Raw genomic sequence first — 17,901 nt, 5'->3', positions numbered from 1 at the left:
AAAGTAGAAGCAAATGCTAAACAACCAAAAACCTTTAGAGATGTTAATTCTGGAATATTGCCATTAAGAATCTGATATGGGCTATGTTTAAATGTAACTTGGGGTACTCTATTAATTATGTAAATAGCATGAGCCACTGCATAATGCCAAAAATAATTTAGAAGATTAGAAGCAAATATGAGAGCCCTAGCTACATTTAGAATATCTTGATACTTTCTTTCAACAATTCCATTTTGTTGTGGTGTTTCCACACAATTTCTTTGATGTAAAATTCCTTTCTTTTGATAGAAAGAAGTCATCAAAAAATTTCTGGCCATTATCAGTTCTAATAGCTTTTACCATGATTCACTTTTGTGTATAAATCATTTCAACAAAATTCTCTAAAAGAGATTGAGTTTCAGATTTATTTTTCATAAAGAAAATCCAAGTAAACCTACTCCTATCCTCAACAATGGTTAAAAAATATCTATGGCCAGAAGTAGATGGTGTGGCAATAGACCCCCAAATGTCAGCATGAATCAAATCAAAAGGAAATTCATATTTACTCAAACTATTCGAAAAAGGTAGCCTCTTTTGTTTTGCAAAATGACATGGATCACATGGTACATCATTGTTTGGACATGAGATGAATGGATGCATTTTTTGTAATTGTTGTAATCTACTAAAAGATATATGGCCTAACCTATAATGCCAAAAAACACTCTGTGAAGTGTGTGAAGTGTCCTGTTCTTCTGTCATAATATTCAAAATCTTTTCTTCTAATTTGCTAAAGTTAACAGCCATCTTTGCTTGAGTATTCATTGTATACAGCCCTCACTTTTGATCAGTAATTTCAATCATCCTCAAGGTAGGCCGCTCCTGAATCTCACAATTATGAGCATTGAACATAAAACAACAAGATAAGGCATTAGTAACTTTTGAAATAGAAATGAGATTACATTTAAAACTTGGTACATATAGAACCTCAGTCAAATAAAAATCAGCTGAGAAGAAAATTGTTCCACATAAGGTTGTAAAAGTTTGTGAACCATTTGGCATGATAATTTTAACTGGATTAATATATTTAATAGAATAAAAATGTTTAAGACTAAAACAAATGTGAGATGTTGCTCCCGTATCTAAAATCCAATCTTGAGAATTCAATTCAAAACTGGAAAGAGAAATGAGATGAAATATACCGGCTGAAGGAGCATGAATGGTTGCCAAATTTTCATCATGAAGAGGTTCTTTATGTTGCTGGAATAGTGCAATAAGTGCTTCTTTCTGTCTATCCGAGAATATCCCATCCAAACTGATCTTGCCTTCATTTTGGATAACTGTGGGGTTGCATTATGCATTACTCGCAACTACCACTGAGTTCACTGAATTAGCTGAAAGAGGTACTCCATTAGAGTGATTTGGTTGCAGATGTGGTTGAAAGTCATGCTTCTGGTAACATGTATCCACCAAGTGACCTTGTTTTCCACAATAAGAGCAAAGTTTGGGAGCTCCTCTAGTAGTACCTCTGCCACCTTTGCCACGCCCTCTTCCTCTTTCTCTGACATTATTGGCCCCGAATTGGCCTTTTTCACCTCCAGTATTGACAAATTTGACACTGCCTTGGTTAATCTGGTATAGCTCTCTTTCACCTATAGATTTAGTGTAAACATCATTCACTAACATTCTAGAATCTGGTTCAATGAGATGCATCATTTGTCTCTCTTGTTGAAGAAGTAGAGAAAAAATAATATTCACATCTGGAAGGGGCTTAAGCAACATAATATGGGAGTGCACACTTGCATATTGGTCATTTAAACCTCTAAGAAAACGAATCATATAAGACTGCAACCTATATTGCCTCATTATGTCTAATCCACAGCTACAATTACTCAAGCAAGCACAAGTTGGTATGGGCCTGAATTCGTCTATTTCCTCCCAGATCCCTTTCAGTTTTGTATAGTAAGAGGTGATGGATAACTTACCTTGCTTTGTGCTGAACAGATCTTCCTCAAGCTTAGCAATCCAAAATAGATCACCCTCATAAAATCGATGTTTGAGGTCCTTCCACAGTTCGTGTGCATTGTCACACCACAGTACACTCTGCAAAATTTCTGGACTCAATGATCCATGTAGCCATGATAGCACAAACGTGTTGCAACGGTCCCAAGCATCATACGAATCATCTGTTGGAGCTGGTTTGAGTAATGTGCCATCAATGAATCTAATTTTATTCTTCGATTTTAAACAGATCCACAAAGATCTGGACCAGGTGTGGTAGTTCAATGTGGTCAGTGGAGTGGTTGTGAGAGTGATTCCAGGTGTCTCACTTGGGTGAAGGTAGTAACAACTTGAAGGATCTTGAAGAAGGTTGGTGTTAGATCTAGAAGTGGCTTGGAAAGCTTAAAACTGAGCCATCATCTTTGCAAAGTTCTGAAAATCTGCTGCAGTGAAATTTTGCGTATTTGGATTCATCACCTCTGCCTCATTCGTTGCCATTGATGAATAAATCGGACAGATCTACCTTTTACGAGCTACTCTAACTACAAGTTCTCATATGTGGTGAAAGATTCACACTTTGTTGCAGGCTCCACGCTCACTGCACCATGACAAAATTCTGTTCAAACCTGCAGAGTTGAATGATAAAATAGTGTAGCAAGTACCATATGAGAGGGAGGCTCTGAAAAGAGAGAAAAATGGCAACTGAGGGATGAAAAGCTTTCTTACCTTTCTCATTACTATTATCCATATATATACAAGAATATTAGACACTCTAACCTTAATAGACATACTCTATCTAACCATCTATATACACCAGAGTACCTCAAGAGTATCTAAGAAGTACCTAATTAATAAAATAAAATACTATTTACTATATAACCTCAATTACATTAATGGAGAAGACAATTATTCTAATGGGAGTTGGAGTTAGTTAATCAACTCCATGGAGTCCTTCAATCAGTCATATTAACACATGGAAAAGAGGATCGACTAGTGTGAAAATTTGATAAATTAGGGGTCTATTCTACTACCTCCTTTGTGCAGATTTTGCAGGCTGAACTATTACCAGAGGATATTACAAGTTACGATTTTACTAGTTCTATTTGGAAGGCTTGGTCTCACCACGAATTAAGTTTTTTTTACTTAGTTTGTGTTAGTAGGCAGAGTCGATACTAAGGAGATTAAGTAAATTTGGTGTCATTGATCAAAATGATAGTATTTGTGTTTTATGTAAACAAGATATTAAAAATGATTACCACTTGTTTATTGGTTATGAGTTTATTTGGCAGATATGGTGTGCTTGGTTGTGTGCCTATAATAAACTATGGTGTATTCTAAGTTCAATTAAGCAACATTTTAAGAGTTGGACAGGTGCACCTGTAAGAAAGAAAGAACACAGGTGGTTGATTTTTTTATTTTTTTTTTGCTATCATTTGGAACATTTGGTTGGAAAGGAATGACAGAATCTTCAAGAATAAAAAAATAGGTGTTGCGGAAGTAGTCAACAGGTTGATCAGGAGTTATAAAGAATGGAGTAATATTTGATTCTTTGAGTTGTTGATGATATTGTCGGAGATAATTAGGGATTAGTTTATTTTATCTAATACTTTTATATTAATGCTCCACTTTGATGTGTTGAATTTTTTGTTTCAAAAAAAAAAAAATCTTGTAGTCAATTAGTATTGTTTAGTGGTCCATTAGCATGACAAATGGCGTTGAGTAATAATGTGACTCCATTATATGCACAATTTTTTTTAATGGAACTGAAAGTGAGCAGCACTTCAATTAGTTTAGAGAAATTGATCAATAATTCAACTAGAAATGGACGCATAAGGAGGGATGAGGGATGAGTATGATTGATCATTACTATTGTCAATTGGAATTTAGCATCACCAATTTAAAAAAATCTTAGAGTCGTAAAGTGAAATGAGTGATCACACTATTCCAATTAATCAAAACCAAAAAGCACGATCAATATTTTTCTTCTCTTGCCCAAAATGCACGCAAAAATGATCAAAACACCATCCTAGTTGGTGCTTAAGTTCTAATTTAAATTTCATAAGCAAATTTCATTTAATTTAATTTCAATTAAGCTAAGTATTATATTGCTACAAACACACTTTCGAATAAAATAGAGTTGAAGCTAAGCATTAGACTATAATCTACAGAAAAACATTAAAAGTGAAAAAAATTGCTAAGAGAGTTTCGTTTCAAAAAGATGCAGTATATTGGTTGATTCTTTTCTGCTTTGTTCCTTCATTTGGTGCAAGCTAGAAAAAATGGTATTCATAGTAAAAGCATCTCTTGGTTTGTATGCTTCAAGCACACCTCCCTTTCCCTCTCTCTTTACACTGATTTATTGTGCTGTTTTCATGGTCATGTACTGTGTTCTTAAGATACATGATAATTGGTCTTTGCTAAGCTTTATTCAGTTCTTTACGACTCAATAACTGCTTAATTCATTTTTATTTTCTATATTTTACATAATAATTTTGAAAATGACATGAATGGCCACATTTTTTCTTGCTCAAAATGTACGCCAATATTTCTAGCTACTTCTCATAATTCAGAACTGTTGCAAGTGGCGTAAGAAGCACTGCACAAGTATCAAATAATTTTTGAGAAAATTATGTAATGGACTTGTATCAAAACCCTACAGAATGGTAATGGTGGACTTTATATGTCCCTCACAAAATGATAAATCGTGTTAAAGACAAATGTTTTCTATTATTCTAAGAAAAAGTTATTTTATTTCCCTTAGATAATATTAAAATTAAAGCACCAATGCAAAGATATCTGAACTCTCTTCCTATATAAGCCACAGTAAGTTTACTTAGAGTCAATGATATGAAACAAATTAAAGAGAAAAAATTAAGTCTATCGATAGAATTTCTCTGCATATGCTTTGAACTTTGAAAGGGTCTGTGGAAACGCACTTATGAGTATGACTTATCATCACTATTGTCTATTGGAATTTTAGCATCACCGTCACTAATTCACTATAAAAACCGATTAGTGTCCAAAACATTTCATCCATTGAAACCAACTACGATACAAACGACATCAATGGGGTTGTTGTGTTCTCTTGCTTTCTCCATACAGTTTCTTCTTCTCTTCTCATCCTTCCTCTTCACAAACAGTTTATCTTTGAATCATTCAACTGCTACTCATCATCATGAGTGCCATCAACATGAAAGCAATGCCTTGCTGAGCTTTAAACAAAACTTCATCATAAGTAAGTCTGCTTCCTATAATCCTTTGAGTTATCCTAAAACTCTTTCTTGGATTCCAACCACAGATTGCTGCTCCTGGGATGGCATTGAATGCGACGAGCTCACATGTCATGTGATCGGCATTGATCTTAGTAGCAGCCAACTCTATGGTTCCATGGATCCCAATAGCACCCTTTTCTCACTTGTGCATCTTCAAAGCCTTGATCTTTCGGATAATGACTTCAATCACTCTCAAATTCCTGCCAAGATAGGTGATCTTTCACAGCTAAGACATCTAAGTCTTTCTCATGGCAATGAAAACACATTCTCTGGTGAAGTTCCACCTCAAGTTTCACAATTGTCCAACTTGTTGTCCCTTGATCTTCACAGCTATCCTCTTGAGCCGCTTCCATATGATCTAATCAACAATTTGCAACTCAAGGCATCCACTCTCACAAGCTTAACCCAAAACACAACTAGACTTGAACACCTTCGTCTTGATTTTGTGACCATTTCATCATCTTTACCTCATACTCTCACAAACCTTACGTCTTTGCAAATGCTTTCTCTTTTCAGTTGTGACCTGCATGGTGAATTTCCAGTTGGTATATTCCATCTTCCAAACTTAGCAGTCTTGAATTTGGGACAAAACCAAAATCTTAGGGGTAGGTTGCCTAATTTTTTCTCAAGCTCATTTGTCAACATCCGAGACACAAGCTTTTACGGTACACTTCCAACATCTATTGAAAACCTCACTTCTTTGAATTGGTTTTCGATTTCAAGTTGCAGTTTTTATGGGGCCATTCCTTCTTCGCTTGGCAACCTCACCCAACTTGCCCTCTTAGATCTTAGCAATAATGGCTTTGAAGGTGAAATCCCTCACTCTCTTTTTAGACTTGAAAATCTTGAATATTTGTCTCTCTCGTATAATTTCTTAGAAGGACAACTAGCACTTGACATGTTTTTGAAGCTAACAAGGCTTAATGATCTTGAGTTATCTCACAACAAATTGTCTTTGTTCTCACAAAATAGGGCTGTCAATGAGACAATCCTTCCTCCAATTCAGTGGTTAGGATTGAGTCGGTGCAATTTAAATGGAGAAATTCCAACTTGGATAATGAATCTAACCACTTTAAATCACCTGGATCTTCATGAAAATAATCTTCAAGGTGAAATTCCATATTTCCTCTTCATATTAGAGAATCTTACAGGTCTTGATCTAAATGGTAATGTGTTGGAAGGACAGATCGAGCTTGAAATGCTTTCAAAGCTCAAAAAGCTTACTTTACTTGGTTTAGGCGGAGGCAACAAGTTGTATTTTCTTGAGGGGAAGAACACTTCCAATGTAACATTTCCTTCTCAAATTCAATTTTTGGATTTAAGTTCATGCAACTTAGTTCATTTTCCCAATTTCATTCAACACTTGCAAGAGTTGACTGATCTTTCCATATCACACAATAGGATAAAGACAATACCGAGTTGGATGTGGAATAAAACAACTCTTCAGAGTTTGGTTATTTCCAACAACCTATTGATGGGAGAAATACCCCCCTCCATATGCAACCTGCAATCACTTGGGTGTCTTGATTTATCTTCCAACAATTTAGTTGGCATGATTCCATCATGTATAGGAAGCTTTAGCCGATCTCTTCACATTTTGAGTCTCGCAAGAAACAAATTGATAGGTAATATTCCTCAAAATTATGCTAAAGAAAATGCACTTCAGTTGATTGATTTTAGCTCAAACAAGTTGTGTGGTCAATTACCAAGATCATTTGTCAATTGCAGAATGCTAGAGCTTCTTGACGTAAGTCATAACCATTTCAATGATTCATTTCCTTTTTGGTTAGGATCTCTCCCTAATTTAAAGCTTATTTTTTTACGTGATAATAAATTTCACGGAGCTATAAAGTGTCCATTAAAATGCACATTTCCTCAGCTTCGTATCATTGATGTTTCTCAAAATGATTTTTCTGGAGAATTGTCATCAGAAATAATCAAGACTTTCAAATCGATGACACTTTCCAACACAAGCCACCAAGTACAGTTCAAGGACGACGTTTATCTGTTGCAACATTCTTCGGTTGATATTAGTTTGTTTGTATTTCCAATGCATAACAAAGGGGTTGTCATGGAGTATCTTGGGCGTCAATACTTTCATTACATGATTGCCATTGATCTTTCATGTAACAAAATTTTCGGTGAGATTCCAGATATCATGGGAAGTTTGAATGGTCTTGTTGTGCTCAACTTGTCCAATAACATGTTTACTGGCAGCATCCCATCTTCCTTCGGAAAGCTTTCAAATCTTGAAGCGTTGGACCTTTCTTCCAATAGCCTGTCAGGGGAAATCCCCCAACAACTCACAGAGTTAACATTTTTGGAATTCTTCAATGTGTCTTTCAACAATCTCTCAGGTCCAATACCAGAAAATGGGCAACTTTCCACTTTTCAAGATAATTCATTTGAGGGAAACAAAGGTTTATGCGGGTTTCAATTGCTGAACAAATGTGAAGATCGTTCTAAGCTTCCACTACCACCAACACCTGATGGTGATCAAGACTCTGAGTCAGGATCTTTCTTTGAATTTAATTGGATGGTTATTCTAATTGGATATGGGGGTGGCCTTGTTGCTGGGTTAGCACTGGGAAATGCTTTTGCTGGAGATGTTTTTAGGTTGATGAAGAGGATCTTTTAATTCATAAGTCTAGATATTGGTTTTTTCATGTGTGTAATCTTAGACTATTTTCATTTTTGTGTTTGCGTTTGAAGTTATTGTGTTCCTTTTATGTAAGAGTCTGCTATGTGTATACCCAAATAAAAGTAGGCAAGTGAAAAAGATAAAATATAGTCTGTTATATATCTATTTTGTTTTGCTATTTTTGATATAAGAAAAGTCGTACATTGTGTTCTTTGCTTACATAATCCATTTTCCTTTGCATTCTCTCTCTCATGCTTATGCCAAAACAGGAAAACTTGTAAAAGGTAAAGACTAAAGAGAAGCAATTTTTTTTTTTCAAAAAAAGTATTCGCGATATGAATAAAAGCTTAAGTAGGATCAATTTAAATGCTAAATGTGAGAGAAGAAAAAAAAATATTATTATAGAAATATAGATGGATGGAGAATAGTTGGATGGAGAAGTGTTTGAGAGTTTAGTAGTACTTGAGTCTCAGGTTTAAGGTGTTGGGAGTATTGGTGTGAAGGCTTCAACCATTTTATGTAATTACTTACATCAAAGTTGGTGACAATATTAATTCCTCTGTACTCAATTGCTTTTATGTCATAGGTTCGTGCTGCTTCCTCTTGTGTGCCTGGTGCCTACATTAGTTAACAAAATGTTACTTCCAATTTTCCTTTTAGAGGTTGGTTGAACTTGGTTTTCAAAATTGCAAATGTGTTTCTTCTGTAATCCTCAGAATTTTAAATGAACCTTTAAGACCTGAAATTATTTCATAAATAATTTTATTTTATAGTCAGTCAACTGTTAGTCAACTTGGTGTTGGCCAGTGATGTGAGATGCTACATTGTATGCTAACATGTTAGCTGATATGGCACATCAACAAAACTGTTGTTGTTAACCGATCAAAGACTAAAATGACTAAGGAAATATAATTTTAGGGATTAAGTAGTAAATTTGAAAATTAAGAGACTTAAGCACGCTTGAAACTTTGAGTGAGCAAATTGAGCCTTTGTTGAGTTGTGTTGATTTTAACATGCTGTATGTATGTTCCAAGGTAAGGATATTTGTTTCCAAGAACTCTTCCATTCTGATGACGCCTGCAGAACATTGACAAAGCATTAGTGATTCATATACAACCCCAAAATGCACATTTGTGCTGTGTTCATAAAGACTACCACTACTCTTTGTGCAATAACTTTATTAAAAGAAATTCATATAATGTGTTCTTTGCTTTTGTGCATTCCTTCTATTTATGTTTTATATTGAGAATTATTTCATATAGGTTGCTTTTGGATACTCAAACATAAGTACAAGATAGCTATATATAATTAATCTCCACTATTAATAAATACAAAACGTATGAGTTTTTTTTTTTTGGGAAATAAAAATTTTGTGTATATCTCTATATTCACAACAAAAGGAATTTAATTTCTATATTTCTGTATTTGTCTTAAAGATAATATTCAGGTGCAACAATAGTGTTCCTTTTTTCACATTCGAATAAAAAATTGCTGAGAGTTTCTTTTCAAAACGATGCAGTATTTTGGTTGATTCTTTCCTGCTTTGTTCTTTCATTCGGTCTTTGGTGCAAGCTAGGAAAAACGGTGTTCATAGTAGAATCATCCCTTGAGTTGTAAGCTTCAAGTACACCTCCCTTTCCCTCTCTCTCTCTTATATATTCTTGGATTTCTTCAATGTGTCTTTCAATAATTTCTCAAGTCCAATATCAGAAAATAGACAATTTTCCACATCTGGAAATAATCCATTTGAGAGAAACTATTTGTGCGGAATTCAACTGGTGAAGAAATGTGAAGATCGTTCAAAGCTTCCGCTACCAACACCTGATGATAATCAAGACTTTGAATTTAACTGGTGAGTATTCTAATTGCAGGGATAGCGTCGGGAAATACTTTTACTCCAGATGTTGTTAGGTTGCTAAAACAGATCATTTAATATATAAAGTTAACGGTTTATCCTTGTAAATTAAGTGTACAGAAAAATATATAAAGTTTTTGCAATAATATATGATGAGTTTGGAAAACTCTAATTTAACAAGGTTTTCCATGTCTCTTATTTCGGAACACATCGCAGTATACTGTTTCTGATATTTATCAGCAGAAGCCTTCGTATTCAGGAGCTGAGATTCATATTCTTCTAGCTGCTTTTCAAGTAAAGACACCTGATCTGAATTGCCGCTCTCAAGCCTAGCTCTGAGCTCAGATTCTCTCTGATTTAAACCATTCAAATTGAATTGAGAAATCTGGAGCTTGCCTAACAGGTCTACGGAAATTCCCATCAAGATCTCACGTGCATTGTCTGCCTCAAACCATCTTTCACAAACATCAGCAGCTTCTTCCTCCGCATGAATTAGCTCTTGCTCTAAAGAAGCTATCCTAAGCTTTAGCGTTTCTTCGATTTGTCTTGACTTATTGATATTCTTCTCAAGATCCATTTCATTTGCTAAAGATTTCTCCAACATCCTCAGAATATGTCTTTGTTGCTCAATTGTTTGCATATTTATTCCTGTTTTGACATCCGAAGAGTGATCATCCTCTGGGATTTTCACACCCTCTTCAGCATTACCTGTTCCATGGAAATCAATACAAAAAATATACATCAGAAACGGATATATTATATAAAAAAAAAAATTATTCTTATTGGTCACTGACACATTCATGAAGAAGTAGCAAGTTTGAGCCAATCAGTTCGATGGTTTTAATGCTTCTTCTTAATTCTTTATTTTGACAAAATAATAATCAACCAAATTAATTCATGAGGAATTCCCTCTGAAATTGTACAAACAACTTCATATGGAAATTGAAGTGGATCCCTTATAAGGAAGGAGACAAAAATATGAAGGAAAAAATCCTAACCACTTCAAAACAACCACAATTTCTATAAATACATAAGTCAATTAATAAATGTGTAAACAACCAATAAGGAAGAATAGAAACAAAATCAATCAATAAGATTCTCTATCATTACCACTTTCTTCTCTCTTATAAGAAGACAAAGTCCTCTGGAAATTAGTAGATTGCTTCTTAATCTAAATGCTGTTGGTAGAAGACACAAACTCCTCAGCTTCAGCAATCTCAGCATAAAGGGTCCCCAAGAACACACCCAATTCCCTCACCTCAGAATCCAACACTCCACACAATAGATCAAACTCAAGCCCCTTCTCAGCACATTCCATGTCCATTACCATTCCATCAATGCCATTTTTTTCCAAAATCATTGTCTCCAATTCACACTCAAGGGTCTCCAAGTTCATCACAAAGATGCCCAAGTTTGTAACTTTCTCTGAGAAACATGCAAGATTCAGCTCCAGCCTCGTCAGCATTGTGGAAACAATAAAATCTATATCATAATCATCTTCTCCACTATGAATATCCATGGTTCTAAAAAAGGAACACTCCAAAAACTTGTTGTTCTTCTCCCGGAACCTGAGTTCCAACTCAAAAACCCAATAAAAATGTCAGATTTTGAAGCCACATAGTGAAAATTTGTTGAATTCGGGAAGGGACGAAAATAGAATAAATAAACAAATTGGGAGAAAAATTTGAATGACAAATTTTTAGAACTGAGTCTATTGAATGGAGTAGAACTATACCGATTGAAAAGTGCAAGAAACGGGGGGATTCGGAGATAGAAAGTTAGTGGATTTCGATGGAAAACATGAATTTTGGAAGATTCACAGTACGGTTAATCCCTAACTGCAAAATCAAAGACAGAAGCACGAATACAGTGCACTTCTAAAACGCAGCGTTTTGCTTTTGAAAATGTTTTTTTTTCCCTCTTTAATTTAGTATACTATACATTTTCAAAAAAAAAAAAAATGGTTCAACAAAAACGTCAATCTATAATTATTAATTACAAGGTTTTTTTTTGCCAATGAGTTATAATTTAAATGGTATATGATACCGTATATATATACATATTGGTTTAAAAAAATCATATTTTTACGATGAAGTAATGTCATTTTTATTTATTATTTCAACAACCATATCATATAAATACTATGTCTTATCATCAATTATATTTTATTTTATATAATCAATTTGTTTATAAAAAAATATTCTTTTATTTTTTTATTTATTTTCATTCTATTTATATGTTTGCATATATTAATATTATTTTCATTAACCTTGGAATTCTAATTTCCTAACTCTTGCGTTTTTTTGTAAATAATTAAAAAAAATGAATAAATGAAAATTAAAAAAACATATAAAAATGTTACATTAAATTTAAAAAATTTTTGACAATTAATATAAGAGATTAAGAAATAAAGAATAGTAAGAGTCTTAATATATATAAATGGTAGAATTTAAATATTTGTAACTGAAATTTTTTATAATTATCATTATTATGACACTTTTAATGTATATTTATTATATTTAATTAGTACTTGATGTTTCAATTGAATAATAATAGATAAAAAAATTTTGTTTTAATTTTTTAAAAATATTTTACTAAATAGTGATCGGTTGATTTTAATCTTTTGCCAAATCATTAGAATTGTTGATGTGGCATCATTAACAAAGAAAAGATGGCTTAAATTCATTGTGGAAAAAGTTGGTATCAGTTTTTACATATTACTAGAATGAGACCCGCGCATTGCGCGGAACGGTAAATTAATGATAGTATATAATAAATATTAAAAATTATTATATTTTGTAGAAATAAATTAAATATGTATAAATTAAAGTTAAATTTAAAAGGTGTTTTATTTAAAATAATTTATAGTACCAAAGATTTGAATGTTAGGAGTTTTACAAAGTGACATTTTTATTTGGTGGTTTGATTTTTACATTTATTTTAGTTGATGGACTTAGTCTTCTTATGTAGCGCTCATCTTCCTTTTTCTTTATTGGTTGTTGTTAGAGTTGTTACTTTCTTCTTTCTGTCGTATATTCTTGTGAAGGCATGTTCTTTATGAATTGTTGAGTTGGATGACTTTTCTATTGTGTTGTTTGTTCCATCTTTACATATATGTTCTTCTTCCGAAGATATGTCTTGAATTTGTATGGTTTTCTTTCTTCTTAATCTCTTGATGGAGTGGTACTTCAATGTCATTACTTTTCTAGAGTGTCATTAGATTTGAAGCAATTGTGTCCAATAATTTTTTTGCTTCGCCATCAAATAGTACAAAAGTTATTGTAGCACTTTAATCTGAAACATTTAATTGAATTCTGAATCTAAAATAAGTATTGGATTAGTAACTAATAATTTGATAGATAAAATTATGAAAAGTATATAGAGTTACTTTATTGTTGGATATTGTCAGGAACAGTTCCAAGTATATTGGTGTGGGGGCAAGCGCCCCCACTAAAATTTGGAATTCTTTTGAGTAGTATATGATAATAATATTTATTTGCCCCCATTAGATTATAAATTTGACTCCACAATAATTTTTTACTCAACTTTTGGTACTTAATCGTCAATTTAAAAATTTTATATTAGATATTCGTTAGAATGATCAATTCTCAGATTTAAATGAAATTAGTGTTCTTTTTTAAAAATCAACTCAAAAGAATATTATTTATCTTTTTTTCAAATTAGTTTTAATTTTTGCGTAGCAATTATATTAATTGAAAGAACTTTTTTAACTATGAATATCAATAAGAATCGGCTTCTAATTGTGTTGGAAAGTGAATTTTTAAATAATTATTTAGTAATATATATGGAAAGAGAGAAAGTTTGATAGTAGTGTTATGAAAAAAATTACTTAATTTTTTAAAAATATAAAACCTAAAATAATAGAATTTTAAATTATATATTATTATTTAAATTACTATTTTAGTGTTTTAATTTGTATATTAGATATTTTGAAGATTAATCATATTTTACAATAACAAAATATAATCATAACAATAATCATACTATATGTACATAAAAAATAATTATCTGTATATAATAAATATTAAAATATAAAATACACATTGAAAATAAGTTAAACAATATATGTATTTATACATAGATAGTGGTTAATAGATAATTTAATATTTAATTTTTTATATACACATATTATTTTAATTATAGAAATTATTTTCATGTTATATCAATTTTGCCCCACTATCAAAATTTTCTGGATTCGTCACTGGATATTGTGGTGTTTGATTACATGTGCCACAAATGTAGTTGTTTTTTTTATATGCTTTTTTCGGACACTTTTCACATTCAACATAGTTTCATACAAATTTGTCATCGATTTCGTTTATAGTTGCTAAAATTGTGAAGATCTTTTCCTATTCCAATATTCAATTTATGTATTCATTAGGTATACGGTATTTGAGTAAGCATGAATGTATGATGCATGTTGTGAGTTTTTTTTTTTCATACCTGATCATCAGATTCTCGTTGCATGGCTATTAGATCTTGGATAGTTATTCGATTTTTATCATTTTGCCTTGAAAGAATGATAATCCATTGAATAAGTTTGAGATGTCTAATTCAGAAATAAATTTTTTTGTGTTAAATTTGATGTTATTTGAAAGAATAGTGGTAAGAGACTTATATAAGTAGTTCAAATAGTATAGAATTTGAATACTTGTAACATAAAATTTATTATAATTAATAATATTATTATGACATTTGTAATATGGATATTTATTACCTTTAGTAACTTATTTATAAAAATTAATAAATTAATTGTTGGGATTATAATTGTTTATAACGGTAAGATATAATAAATATAGGAATATGGATTCAATGTATTTGTACGTTACAAATTTATTGTATTGTATTTTTTAGTTTTTTTTTTTTGTATATTTTATTTTTTGTTGATTTGGAAATAATAGTTGATTTGGCAAGATTTGAGTGGTTGATTCAAACATTTTGCCAAGTAAGCAATATTGCTGTGGCGTTAGTAGAAGAAGAGAAATAGCTTCAAAGGAATGTGGGTAAACCTTATGTACCTACTTTTATATATTAAGAATAGATAATTATGACACTTTTAATGTATGTTTATTGCATTTAATTAGTACTTGATGTTTCAATTGAATAATAATAGATAAGAGTTTTTTGTTTTAATTTTTTAAAAATATTTTACTAAATAGTGATTGGTTGATTTTCATCTTTTACCAAATAATTAGAATTGCTGATGTGGCATCATTAGCAAAGAAAAGATGGCTTAAACTCGTTGTGGAGAAAGTTAGTATCAACTTTTATATATTATAAAAATGTTAAATTAAATTTAAGAAATTTTTGACAATTAGTATGAGAGATTAAGAAATGAAGAATAATAAGAGTCTTAACATGTATAAGTTGTAGAATTTGAATATTTGTAACTAAAATTTTTTATAATAATTATTATTATGACACTTTTAATGTATGTTTATTGTATTTAATTAGTACTTGAATAATAATAGATAAGAGTTTTTTGTTTTAATTTTTTTAAAATATTTTACTAAATAGTGATTGGTTGATTTTCATCTTTTGTCAAGTCATTAGAATTGTTGATGTCTCATTAGCAAAGAAAAGATGGCTTAAACTCATTGTGGATAAAGTTAGTATCAGCTTTTATATATTATAAATAGATAGATAGGTTTGGCAAGATTTGAGTGGTGGATTCTAAAATTTTGCCAAGTAAGCGATGATGCTGACATGGCGTTAGTAGAAGAAGAGAAATAACTTAGAAGTAATGTGGGTAAACCTAATTTTGGTTGTGACTATTAGACAGCACCGTTTAAAAAATAGGAATACATAAACCTGTGCTACTTGCAATGAGTTCACAATTAAAATGTTATTATTTATAACAAATAAATAGGGCTATTGAAAGCCAATGAGTAATAGCTCAAATGGCATAGTCTCCTCATACTCAATTAAGAGGTTGCGGGTTCGAGTCTCCTATCTTTGAAAAAAAAAAAATAGGGCTATTGAAAATGATATTGAACAACAGAATCGAGCTCTGACAGAAAAATCGCAACAGGAGGAATGGAGTTTGCCTTAGTTTCTGCAATTTATGCAATGCGGCTCCGTCGGAGATGGACATCGTGATGGACAATTTGTTTTGAGGAAAAAACAATGGCTCATGGGACCGGAAGAGGATGGAGGAAATAGGATCTTGGTACGGAGAGGTGTCAAGAGGAAGAGGGTTTCGATAAGTATGAGAAAGGTAATAAGCTCTTTGGTTTTCAGAGCTTTTTTTTTGGGTAAATGTTAATTTGTGTTTTTGTTGTTTTAGAAATAAGGATTGATTTGGAAAAAGTTAAGTTGTTGGTTTTTATTGTATTTTTTTAGTTGTTTTTGTGTTTTTTTATTTGAAAATAAAAGTTGATTTGACAAGATTTGAGTGGTGGATTCTAAAATTTTGCCAAATAAGCGATGGTGCTGACATGGCGTTAATAGAAGAAGAGAAATAACTTAGAAGTAATGTGAGTAAACCTATGTACCTACTTTTATATATTAAGAATAGATTTGATGATGATCAAACATTATTAATATGATTAATTATATGATTTCAATTCATATATGTTGATTAAATTAATTTTGCTATGCAGATTTTGATTGGGCCGAAAAGAAAAGATAAATTGTTGCAAGCCCATATATGCATTTTACCTTCAGCCTTGATGTTAAATTGATATGATTATGTTGGCTGAAATAAAGTTTTGCTAATTGGGCCAATATCTTGGTAAACAAGCCCAGTAAAGTCAGCCTTATGCACAATTATAATATGAATGTTGGCTGAATTGTTTAGTTGGGCCAGAATTTAATCTTTACTATGAGCCCAACTTATTTTGCTTACTAGCTTGCTTGATCCAAAACCAATCTTGAGAGAAAAGCAAAATGTTTTGCTTCATGCTTCTAACGGATCTCATTTCTTTATCATGTGATGGAATTCAAATTTTATTAAGTTGAATTAATGCAGTCCTTGGAACCATGAGAGAGAAATTATGATTGATTAGATGGTTGGCCTTAATGAAGGCACGCTACTCAGCAAAGAGGGAAGCAAAAGCAACTCACTTTTAATTACTTTTGTTCAAACTCATTTAATTGCTTTTCTTTCTACTCTCTCTTCTCTCTCATCTCTCTTCTCTATTCGGTCATATCACAGAGGAAACCATGGAAGCTATGGCAAGCTACCATAGAGAAGAAGAAGCAAGCAACAAGACCATTGTAATGATGGCAAGAAAAAGAAAACAAAAAGTATGTTGTGGCTAAGATCTTCAACTAAGAAAGGTAAGATTTGGTGAAGAGATCTCAGCCTCTCCATACCAAAAATGGAAGAGAAGATCTCGGTCAGAGGAAGAAGATCCTTGGAGGGATGGCTTGTCTCTGATTCTGCTCAACCACCACTGGAGGTAGCTACAGTGGCTACGTGATGGAAGAGGCAGAGGATGGAGCAGATGAAGCTGTCATCATCATGAAGCATCAAGGGCTAGGAGTCCATCTTGGAGTGCAAGGCAAGATAGAAGGCTCGGATTGATGATTATTGGTGACTAAGGAAGAACCAGAGGTAATTTCATGTTGGTTATTGCATTCGGTTACTTCTCCTCTCTCTCTCTGGCCGAACCGGTTTGCATGAAGAAGAAGAAGATTAGCTTGGTTCTTTTGGTTTCAACGGTGGAGCCTTCTCTCTCTATAAATAGGGAGAATAGCCAAGGCTTGAAGCAAGGAGTGAGAGTGCAAGGCACAGAGTTATCAGAGCTATCTAAGCTAACATATGTTCTTCTCCTTCAATGTATTCTGTTTTGTATTTTTCTGTTTAATTTTGTCTGTCTTGAGTCTCATAGAAAAAGGCAAACAGTGAGATTTGTAAGAAAAAGCCATAGAGCGAAAAAAGGCAGAGAGTGCAAAATTAAAAAAAAAAGCCATAGATGTCCTTAGAGGTCCTTTGTACATCTGTATTGTGTTTCATGATTCTGTGGGAATCCCCTTGCAAGTTGAGTTAGCACTTAGCAGTTGAAAGCTTGGTAGTGACCAAGTCAAGTTCAGTCTTTGGGTTTAGATTTTGGACTTGTCCCAGATAGGAATGGTAGTTCCTAAGGAGAATTGGTGTTTGTAATCAAAGATGATTATAGTGAAATTCTATC

The 17,901-nt window shown here is 32.4% G+C and overlaps 3 protein-coding genes across 4 annotated transcripts; 1 reads left to right on the top strand and 2 right to left on the bottom strand.

Moving 5' to 3' along the window:
* LOC107637268 lies at nt 562–2,725 on the bottom strand. The gene is made up of 3 exons (XM_021122635.1): nt 2,704–2,725; nt 1,179–2,378; nt 562–858 (listed from the first exon to the last, which is right to left on the bottom strand). The coding sequence occupies exons 1-2, from the start codon at nt 2,723–2,725 to the stop codon at nt 1,330–1,332; spliced, it is 1,071 nt and encodes a 356-aa protein (XP_020978294.1). The 3' UTR covers nt 562–858; nt 1,179–1,329.
* Nucleotides 4,822–8,114, top strand: LOC107635306 (receptor-like protein 12). Of its 2 annotated transcripts, none has more exons than XM_021122005.1 (2): nt 4,822–6,874; nt 7,181–8,114. In XM_021122005.1, the coding sequence occupies exons 1-2, from the start codon at nt 5,044–5,046 to the stop codon at nt 7,885–7,887; spliced, it is 2,538 nt and encodes an 845-aa protein (XP_020977664.1). In that variant the 5' UTR covers nt 4,822–5,043; the 3' UTR covers nt 7,888–8,114. The 2 variants fall into 2 exon arrangements, with proteins under 2 accessions (XP_020977664.1, XP_016194238.1); XM_016338752.2 differs by having other exon boundaries at nt 4,823–6,058.
* Nucleotides 9,801–11,643, bottom strand: LOC107637267 (WPP domain-interacting tail-anchored protein 1-like). The gene is made up of 4 exons (XM_021122634.1): nt 11,481–11,643; nt 10,920–11,313; nt 10,856–10,868; nt 9,801–10,453 (listed from the first exon to the last, which is right to left on the bottom strand). Exons 2-4 carry the CDS (start codon nt 11,262–11,264, stop codon nt 9,816–9,818), a joined length of 996 nt encoding a protein of 331 aa, XP_020978293.1. The 5' UTR covers nt 11,265–11,313; nt 11,481–11,643; the 3' UTR covers nt 9,801–9,815.

This window comes from Arachis ipaensis, chromosome B04 (assembly GCF_000816755.2).
Source record: "Arachis ipaensis cultivar K30076 chromosome B04, Araip1.1, whole genome shotgun sequence".
Classification (NCBI taxonomy): Eukaryota; Viridiplantae; Streptophyta; class Magnoliopsida; order Fabales; family Fabaceae; genus Arachis; species Arachis ipaensis.
The sequence above is the reverse complement of the archived record's forward strand: the minus strand, read 5'-3'. Positions and strand labels throughout refer to the sequence as shown.

What these genes read in the sequence shown, in the direction of transcription:
- LOC107637268 (XM_021122635.1), bottom strand. Translation starts at nt 2,725, where the DNA reads ATGGATAATAGTAATGAGAAAG. An exon ending in GGATAATAGTAATGAGAAAG is followed by an intron (nt 2,379 to 2,703) that starts GTAAGAAAGCTT and finishes CTCAGTTTTAAG; the next exon opens with CTTTCCAAGCCACTTCTAGA.
- LOC107635306 (XM_021122005.1), top strand. Translation starts at nt 5,044, where the DNA reads ATGGGGTTGTTGTGTTCTCTTGCTTTCTCCATACAGTTTCTTCTTCTC. An exon ending in CGCAAGAAACAAATTGATAG is followed by an intron (nt 6,875 to 7,180) that starts GTAATATTCCTC and finishes AATTGTCATCAG; the next exon opens with AAATAATCAAGACTTTCAAA.
- LOC107637267 (XM_021122634.1), bottom strand. Translation starts at nt 11,264, where the DNA reads ATGGATATTCATAGTGGAGAAGATGATTATGATATAGATTTTATTGTT.